General features: G+C 34.1%; 2 protein-coding genes across 2 annotated transcripts; both read right to left on the bottom strand.

Annotated features, from left to right (window-relative positions):
- Positions 1–4,961: 4,961 nt before the first annotated feature.
- LOC113039004 (gastrula zinc finger protein XlCGF7.1-like) lies at positions 4,962–6,855 on the bottom strand. Its single transcript, XM_026196861.1, has 2 exons — positions 6,626–6,855; positions 4,962–5,774 (listed from the first exon to the last, which is right to left on the bottom strand). Exons 1-2 carry the CDS (start codon positions 6,708–6,710, stop codon positions 5,020–5,022), a joined length of 840 nt encoding a protein of 279 aa, XP_026052646.1. The 5' UTR covers positions 6,711–6,855; the 3' UTR covers positions 4,962–5,019.
- Positions 6,856–7,510: 655 nt separating this feature from the next.
- Positions 7,511–9,361, bottom strand: LOC113039006 (gastrula zinc finger protein XlCGF7.1-like). The gene is made up of 2 exons (XM_026196865.1): positions 9,223–9,361; positions 7,511–8,724 (listed from the first exon to the last, which is right to left on the bottom strand). The coding sequence occupies exons 1-2, from the start codon at positions 9,287–9,289 to the stop codon at positions 8,012–8,014; spliced, it is 780 nt and encodes a 259-aa protein (XP_026052650.1). The 5' UTR covers positions 9,290–9,361; the 3' UTR covers positions 7,511–8,011.
- Positions 9,362–9,800: the final 439 nt, after the last annotated feature.

The raw sequence follows: 9,800 nt of genomic DNA, 5'->3' as shown, positions 1-9,800 counted from the left end.
TTTTCAAAAAAACATCATTTTAAAAGATAATGTTGTATACAGAGATATATTTCTGCTGTGGCCAGTAACTCAGAGGTGTGGTCTAACAATACCAGGTGTTATTTTGTAGAAATTTAGAAAGACTTCAGTATAATTTCACTTTGAATATAAGTTGCACATTGTTACTTTCGACCCCATCCTTTGGGATGAAAGTAACAACAACAATATAAGCTAGAATTTTTGATGTTACTCTTATTTTTCTTAAGTGATTGTGACCTTGTGAATATGTAACTGCAAACATATTTGGTCCTTTATCTTTGCAACAAAATTATTAAATTACATTTTCATATTTTCATTTTAAATTTAAGTTTCATCAGATGTCTTAAAATCTGACTGTATTTTTTTATTGTCAATTTCAATGTATTTTTATAAAACGTTTTTTTTTCTACAGAATGCACAATATAAAAATTTAATCACATTAGCATAATACAAAACTAAACATAATGTAACAGTAGGCCTATTTAGTAGTCTTTTTGGTTCTTTTTTGTGAGGAACTAAGAGATTCATGTCTTGCAGGGGCGGATCTACCGGGGATCTACCTAAAAAAAAAAGCCTTGCCACCTGGCGAATTAAAGGTTATGGCCAATTTGAAAATTTACGAGCGCGAATCTTTTGTGATTCGTGATCCCGCTCCGAATTCCCGAACTGATTCAAATGACTTGCGATCCCCAAACTGACTCAAATGATTCGTGAACCCGCTACGAACTCCCGAACTGATTCAAATGATTCGCGAACCCGCTATGGACTCCCGAAACGGATTCAAATGATTTGTGATCCCCAAACTCACTCAAATGATTCGCGACCCCGCTCCGAACTCCCAAACTCACTCAAATGATTCGCGATCTGAATAACTGACTCAAATGATTCGCGATCCCGCTCCGAACTCCCTAACTGATTCAAATGATTTGCGATCCCCAAACTGACTCAAATGATTCGCGAACCCGCTTCGAACTGCCGAACTGACTCAAATGATTTGCGATCCCGCTCCGAAATCCCAAACTGACTCAAATGATTTGCGATCCCAGTAACTGACTCAAATGATTCGCGATCCCGCTCCGAACTCCCAAACTGATTCGCGATCCCAATAACTGACTCAAATGATTCGCTATCCCGCTACGAACTACCGAACTGATTCAAATGATTCGCGATCCCCAAACTGACTCAATTGATTCGCGAACCCGCTTCGAACTGCCGAACTGACTCAAATGATTCGCGATCCCGCTCCGAACTCCCAAACTGACTCAAATGATTCGCTATCCCAATAACTGACTCAAATGATTCGCGATCCCCAAACTGACTCAAATGATTCGCGATCCCGCTACGAACTCCCGAACTGATTCAAATGATTCGCGATCCTAATAACTGACTCAAATGATTCGCGAACCCGCTTCGAACTGCCGAACTGACTCAAATGATTCGCGATCCCGCTCCGAACTCCCGAACTGATTCAAATGATTTGCGATTCCGCTCCGAACTCCCGAACTGATAACTCAAATGATTCGCGAACCCGATTTGAACTCCCGAACTGACTCAAATGATTCGCGATCCCGCTCCGAACTCCCGAACTGATTCAAATGATTTGCGATCCCGCTCAGAACTCCCGAACTGACTCAAATGATTTGCGATCCCCAAACTGACTCAAATGATTCGCCAACCTGCTCCGAACTCCCGAACTGATCACTCAAATGATTCGCGAACCCGATTTGAACTCCCGAACTGACTCAAATGATTAGCGATCCCGGTCTGAACTCCTGAACTGACTCAAATGATTCGCGATCCCGCTCCATTTTTCAAAAAAACATCATTTTAAAAGATAATGTTGTATACAGAGATATATTTCTGCTGTGGCCAGTAACTCAGAAGTGTGGTCTAACAATACCAGGTGTTATTTTGTAGAAATTTAGAAAGACTTCAGTATAATTTCACTTTGAATATAAGTTGCACATTGTTACTTTCGACCCCATCCTTTGGGATGAAAGTAACAACAACAATATAAGCTAGAATTTTTGATGTTACTCTTATTTTTCTTAAGTGATTGTGACCTTGTGAATATGTAACTGCAAACATATTTGGTCCTTTATCTTTGCAACAAAATTATTAAATTACATTTTCATATTTTCATTTTAAATTTAAGTTTCATCAGATGTCTTAAAATCTGACTGTATTTTTTTATTGTCAATTTCAATGTATTTTTATAAAACGTTTTTTTTTCTACAGAATGCACAATATAAAAATTTAATCACATTAGCATAATACAAAACTAAACATAATGTAACAGTAGGCCTATTTATGTTTTTCCATCCAGCTGTTTTTATGCATAAATTGAAAATGTGCATTAAAACATCTGGAAACACTGCATATTCATAGGTGGGGGTTTAAAGGCTAAGATATGGCTAAAACCTAAATATAAATGTGATGTAGCAGCTGCCCAGAGAGAGATGTTCCTCTATGTCCACAAACACCCTCTCAAAAACATCTGGATAAAACCAGACCTCTGTCTGTCTTTCTGACCTTCACTCAGACATATTCTGTTGGTATAATAAGACATAAACAATTGTAAGAAATGATGCAAGACACAGAAACTCACAAAATAGCTTGCACTGGAACAAAATAAATACTTTTTGTTACTGTAGCGGGACAAAAGTGACAACTGTACTTTATTTTCTGCCACTGAATTAAAAATAAACAAGCCTAATTGCCACTTTTTATCTCACCATTCAGACTTTTCTCCCACAGAAAAGTGATATGAACTTCCTTATAAAATTTAGCGGGGAAAAAAACTGTGAGATTAGCAATTAGTAGCTAAAAAAAAAGTAGCAATTAGCCTACCTTTAATTTTCAAAAATGAATGTTGCAAACCTAGCTTCCGAACAATTTAATAAATAAACACACGACAATAAATGAATATAGATTAATATATCAAATACAATAAAATGTTCTAAAAATAATATAATCACAGTAATTATTATTTATAATGTATACTCAAATTATATAAAAATACAAATAGTTAATTTAACTTTAGCTAGGCCTATACCTATTCCTTTAACACAGAGGGAGGTTGCTTTGCACATGATGTATTATATATAAAAATTTAAATTCATAGCTGATCTAAAAAAAAAACTGACTTCTGAATATAAGCTTTGGACTTATGAGCGTTATTTAGTGTAATAGTAGTTATTTATTTTATCATATTGTTGAACATGTTCATATTTATTTATTTTAACCACTAGATGGCAGCTGTAAAACTGCAATTTTTCAATGCACTTCCACAGAAAAAAAATCCAGTTTTCTGATTATCTGTGTTTAGGTTTTTGAAAGTCCAAATTTTTAGATGATTTATACATAAATAAATAAAAACATAAATAATTTAAATTAAAACACCATAATCATCAACAACATTAATTATTAGCTATGTATCCAGCTGTTCTAGAAAACTCATTAAAAAGCATTCTTCCAAAAATATTAATGGAACATTTGTTCAAAGATATGTTGTAACCTCTTTAATAATATTCACAAAAACATTATTTATACATCGTTCATGGAACAAGAATCTGCCAAATGCATGAATGTAAATATACTTTGATTTAAACCAAAAAGAATTTAATTTGGATGCATTGTAAATATAAATGTCTACATAAAAATATGAACTCTAGGTTTAAATTCACAAATTTAGAAAAAGCATTATTTCCATATTTACATTTAAAGAAACAACAGAACATCTGGCTTTTATTTCCACATCTTATGAGACGAAATGAATGGGTTTCAGTGCAAGAGAAAACAGTCTCATTCTCAGTGCATCAGCTTTCTGCAACCACTGTAGACTAACTAAGCTGTTAAAATTGAGATTTAAAAGCCTAAGGTTGCTTTGATTGACAAATTGAATGAAAAGCTTCCCCACAAACCCTTCAAAAAGCATTGCATCACTTACTCACCAATGGATGCTCTGCAGTGAATGGGTGCCGTCAGGATGAGAGTCCAAACAGCTGATAAAAACATCACAACAATCCACAATTTCATCAATTGTGAAGAAAGTCTATCATTAAGGTGTTTTTAACTTTACAAAATCACTTCTTGGTAAAATAAGAGCCCTTTGTTAATAACATATGACCCTGGAGCACAAAAGCAGTCTTAAGTCTCTGGGGTATATTTGTAGCAATAGCCAAAAATACATTGTATGGGTCAAAATTATAGATTTTCCTTTTATGCCAAAAAAACATTAGGATATTAAAGTAAAGTTAAAGTAAATATAATGTTCCTTGAAGATATTTAGTAAATTCCATACTGTAAATTTATCAAAACTTAAATTTTAAGAACTTAATTTGGAAAAGTTTAAAGGTGATTTTTTAAAATACTTTTTTGCACCCCTTAGATTTTCAAATAGTTGTATTTAAGTCAAATATTGTCACACATCCTAATAAACCATACATCAATGGAAAGCTAATTTATTCAGCTTCGATTTGATGTCTACATTTGAATTTAAAAAAATATATTTTTAGCTTAATGCTGGTTTTTGTTGTCCTGGGTCACATATTGTTTTTTCCAGTAAAAAGGTACAAGCTTGTACTTGTTTTAAAGCCAAACCAGTCTAAAAGAGCTCTAAACAAATATATGGCTGGGTTTTGATGTAAGAGGAAGTGGACTGGTAAAAGCGTTACTATCCATTATGGACTTGTATTTTTGGCTTAAAAGCGATTGGTTAAAACACCTTGCTGGTTTTGTTTCTTACAAACAAGCAGCTTTTCTTTTCATGAGACATTAACTGATGGACTGGAGTGCTGTGGAATATTGTGATGTTTTTATCAACTGTTTGGACTCTCATTCTGACGGCACCCATTCACTGCAGAGCATCCATTGCTGAGCAAATGATGACTGCTACATTTCTCCAAATCTGATGAAGAAACAAACTCAACTACATCTTGATGTATATTTTCATCAAATTTTTATTTTTTGGGTGAACTATTCCTTTAAAGTGATGAACAACTACTCCGGGCAACGCTTTCTAACATGAGTCACTAGTTCTCTTGAATGTGTGAAGCTCCTCTCACATGAACAGCACTGATATGGCTTCACTCCCGTGTGCAATCTCTCATGCGCTCTCAAATGTCCCGACTGAATGAAACCCTTTCCACAACGCGAGCAAATGTAGGGTTTCTCTCCGGTGTGAATCCTCTGATGTCGTCTCAAGGAATCGGCCGTATTAAAGGCATTTCCACACTCTGAGCATTTGTGAGGTCTCCTGCCGATATGCATTTTCTGGTGCTCGATAAAAAAGTCCAATTGTGAAAAACTCTTCCCGCAGAAGGAGCACAAGTGCGGCTTCTGGTTGGCATGCATCTTCAGATGTCTTTTCAACAGTCTGGCTAAAATAAAGTTCTTATCGCACTGATCGCAGCTGAACGTCTTCACTCCGGAGTGAGAGCGCAGGTGGTGTTTGAGGATGCTGGTGGATGTGAAGCTCCTTCCACACTGAGGGCATGTGAAGGGCTTTTCTCCAGAGTGAACACGCTGGTGTCTGTTAAGGTTTGCTTTCTGCGTAAAGCTCTTTCCACACTGAATGCACATGAAGGGTCTCTCTCCGGTGTGGATCCGTATGTGTTTATTAAGGTCTCCTTTATGTGGGAAACTCTTTCCGCACTGCGGGCAGATGAAATAATTTTTGCCTCCTGATTTGTCTCCAGTTGTGAAGAAGTGATGCTGATGCTGATTCTCCTCCACTTCATTCGCTTCCATCAGGTCTGAAATGAAGACATAAAATTGTTCAGTTCAATTTAAGAGGAACAGTTGTGGAATGTAAACAATCAAATAAAGACGGATCAATTAAAAGTTAATTTAAAGATACTATTTTTTTTAAACATTATATACAAAAACACCAGGAAACTGTCTAGTTCTATAATAATTATACTAATGTTATGTTCTTATTATTCTTATTAATAATAATTAATATTAGCTATCAAATGATGAATTAAATAATAACATTTAATGACTGGAATGCATTTAAAAGATTAATCCTTATGTTATATATTTCAGTATAACATGACAGTCCAATTATATAATAATAATAATAAAAAAATTAAAATAAAATAAAATAATTATTTTTAAGTGACATTTTTTAAGCATTTAGCCTATATGTCATTGTGTAATAATACTAATACTAATATTTATATAATAATACTAATTATTATATAATAATACTAATGTCATGTACAATGTATAAACTACATAATAATAACAAACAAAATTGATTGGCAGATAAATCACTTTTTTTATGTAACATTTTTGGTATTAAAATACATAAAAGTGTATATTTACATTCCAAACATACCGGAATCTGTCAATTATTTTAACAATCTTATAACAATTTAATTAAAAAATTTATTAACAACTACTACTAATAAAATTGTGGTCAAAAGACAAGTTATATGATAATAATACAATAATTATAACATTATATATGTGACAACAGTTATCAATAATAATAACAACAACAATTATTACTATTAAATAATTTGACAGCTGCAAAAATGTTGAAGTCGGTAGTCAGTGTTCATCAGCAGTCATTAATAAAGAAGCAATAATAAACTCGAACCTATTTGTTCCTCAGTATCCTCTTGTTTAATTCTGCAGAGCTCTGGATCACTCGGGTGCTCATTCTCCTCTTTAATAAACTCCATCTTTACAGCAGGATGTCATCAGTTCTTCCGGTTTGAGACGCGGGAGGAGAGTCCGCTGCGCTGAGCAGCTGGAGCGCGCTTATCGGAAATCGAACGCGGTTTGAAAAGATGTTTACATTCGATACCGAAGATTCGAAGCCATGAACACGTGATCTCTGACGTTCGACGTCTCAGTCAGCTGAAAACCACGTGACTATCCTGGTACAGAAACAACTTTTACTGTCTATGGAAACAACTGATAAATTAATACAAATATGGAAATAAAATAAAAATTAACTGAAATATAAAAAAGCTTCACCTTATTTTATTTCAGCTTGTGGCCAAAGCAAAATGTCTCATTTTTATATAGTTTGCCTTGATGTACTAAAATAACTGAAACTAAAACAAAACAAATATACACATATTAAAAAAAACAAATAAAAATTACAAAACCACAGAATTACCAAAATCCAAAAATGAATAAAGATGAAGAATGGTTAATATGAAAATTAATAATATGAAATATGAAACATATTTCAAATATTAAAACAACTATAACTTTAATATCTCAATGATGATACAGTAATATTGCTTTGGATAAATGCACATGCTGAATGTAAATGAAATGTATTTTTTGTATACATAATATTTAGAACATAATATATTGTATAATTAATAATAAACATGATTATATGTTCCATGATTTAAAAAAAAATACTTGTTGAAAGCATTTTTTTTTTTTTTTAAATAGTTTATTTACAAACAGTTTGAGATATTTTCAGAAGAAACAAACAGTATGGAGTTAAATATTACAGGTCTGACAATAAAAAAAACTCATTTCTAATAATGAGCTTGACCAGCAATTATCATCACACCACTACAAATTATTCACTGTTACTATTTTTGTACTTTATGCACACACAAAAAAATAAAATAAAAAAACGTTAAAATAATTACTGACTTCCTATACATTTAACCATGAATAAACATAGCTAAAACTTTAAGAAAGCTTCACTTCTGTTATAATGATAAAGTATCAGGCCTATAAATTTAAATAAATTAATTTATACATTTAAAATAGAGAAATACTACCATATAATGGGTCTAAAAAATGAAAAGTTGGTTTTCCCCTTTCGTGAAAATAAAGCCAAATTAAATAAGTTTCTCTCTCTAAAGTAACCAAGCTGACCTAATAATGTGATATATTTTTTTCATGCATGGTGTAACAGTTGCCTTAGTTTCTAACGCTCTTCGATTACAGACATACAGCACATATAAAACCATCCTGTGTGATTTCAGTGATTTGTGCAGATCTCACTGCATCAGTTTTCATCATCTTTGTTTATCTGATAGGTTCCAGGTGAATGTTTTTTCATATGAGCCGGCAGATTCCTCGCTGTGCTAAAACTCCTTCCACAAAGTGAGCAGATGTATGGCTTCTGTCCCGTATGAACCCTCTCGTGTTGTCTCAGGTGTCCGGACTGAGTGAAACTCTTGCCACACTCGCAGCAGGTGTACGGTTTCTCTCCGGTGTGAATCCTGCGGTGCCGTTTCAAAGCGTCGGCTGAATTAAAAGCGTTGCCGCACTCGAAGCATCCGTGAGGTCTCGCTCCGCTGTGCGTCTTCTGATGCTTTTTCAAACAGTCCAGCTGAGAAAAGCTCTTTCCGCACAGAGAACACAAGTATGGTTTGAAATCTGCATGAATGAGCATGTGTCTTTTCAGGTGCGACGGCAAAATAAAAGTCTTTCCACACTGATGGCAGTGGAAGGATCTGACTCCGGAGTGAGAGCGCAGGTGTTTTCTGAGACCGTCTGCCAGTGTGAAGCTCTTCCCGCACTCCACGCACGTGAACGGCTTTTCTCCCGTGTGGATCCGCACGTGTCTGTCCAGATCTCCTTTACGGACGAAGCTCTTTTCACAGTGAGGGCAGGGGAGAAAACGCCTTTTCTGAGAAAAATCACTTTCATGTGACGATTTTTCTCTGGTTATGAAATGATTAGGCATACCTTCCAATTCAATGACTTCCAACAGATCTGAAATGACATATTACAACATATGAAAAATAAAAATCACAATACTATTCAAGGAGAAATGTTTTATTATAACAATTTATTAGCAGAAATACACAGAAATCAAGCTAATATATATCTATGTATAACCAGAATTTGTAAAAAAAATAAAAATTCAAGTTTTTAAAAATAAAAAAAAAGGATTTGGTTTGTCTTTTCTAGTTTGTGGTTTTTTTTAATGTGTTAACCATCAAGCATTATTATTATTTAGATGCATTATATCAGTTTATATTTAGCTCTTGGCTTTTATTATTGGTTTTATTTTACATTTAGTCATTTAGCAGACTATTTTATCCAAAGGTACTGTGACAAGTCTCGGTTAGCCTAACACAGAACATGTAGCAAGGGCTTTTTCATAATAAATTAAAAGTAAATAGCATAGAAAAAAGAACAGTGAATGCTAGTGTTAGAGGCTCTGTTGAAAGGTGTCAGATAATGCTGAAGGTGTATGTTCTTCATCACCTGTCTGATGCTCAGGACCCTCTTCAGTCCCTCTGCAGGTGTCTGGATCACTCATGTCCTCTAGCATGTCATGCAGTTTCTCCTGCACTGAATCCTCTTGTTTCTTCTCTTTCTCCAGCACTACAGCTGTTGTTCAGTGTTGCTCTTCTTCTGCTTTGATTTCTACTGTAATAACAGTGCATTTCTGCCATCTAATGGGCTGGAATGTGAAGTGGGCTTTCAAGGTAGTTTTAACATTACTCACATTTCTGGCAGTGGCACCTCATATTTGTTTTATTGCAGTTCGCCCATTTTAATATATAATTTTTGACTGCGTATTCACAATATGACAATATTGCATGCAAAGCATTAATTCCAATAATGCCTTTGAAATGGCAAATCTCTGTATTTATTTTTAGTTGCTGTTATTTCTCTTCAACTAGTCTATATTTAGTTTGATTTGACATGTTACATGCTGAATAGTTAATAACTTTTGGGAATTTTTTATTAGGCCTATTTCACTATTGGAAACTCAAGCTCATTAGGGAAGAAGTGCACACGTTTTTATTTTAGGTTTATTTTATAAAATAAATCACGTG

This window comes from Carassius auratus, chromosome 21 (assembly GCF_003368295.1).
Source record: "Carassius auratus strain Wakin chromosome 21, ASM336829v1, whole genome shotgun sequence".
NCBI lineage: Eukaryota > Metazoa > Chordata > Actinopteri > Cypriniformes > Cyprinidae > Carassius > Carassius auratus.
Note: the sequence above shows the minus strand (reverse complement) of the source record. Positions and strands in the feature narration are given on the sequence as shown.

What these genes read in the sequence shown, in the direction of transcription:
- LOC113039004 (XM_026196861.1), bottom strand. Translation starts at nt 6,710, where the DNA reads ATGGAGTTTATTAAAGAGGAGAATGAGCACCCGAGTGATCCAGAGCTC. An exon ending in GGATACTGAGGAACAAATAG is followed by an intron (nt 5,775 to 6,625) that starts GTTCGAGTTTAT and finishes TCTTCATTTCAG; the next exon opens with ACCTGATGGAAGCGAATGAA.
- LOC113039006 (XM_026196865.1), bottom strand. Translation starts at nt 9,289, where the DNA reads ATGCTAGAGGACATGAGTGATCCAGACACCTGCAGAGGGACTGAAGAG. An exon ending in GGGTCCTGAGCATCAGACAG is followed by an intron (nt 8,725 to 9,222) that starts GTGATGAAGAAC and finishes ATGTCATTTCAG; the next exon opens with ATCTGTTGGAAGTCATTGAA.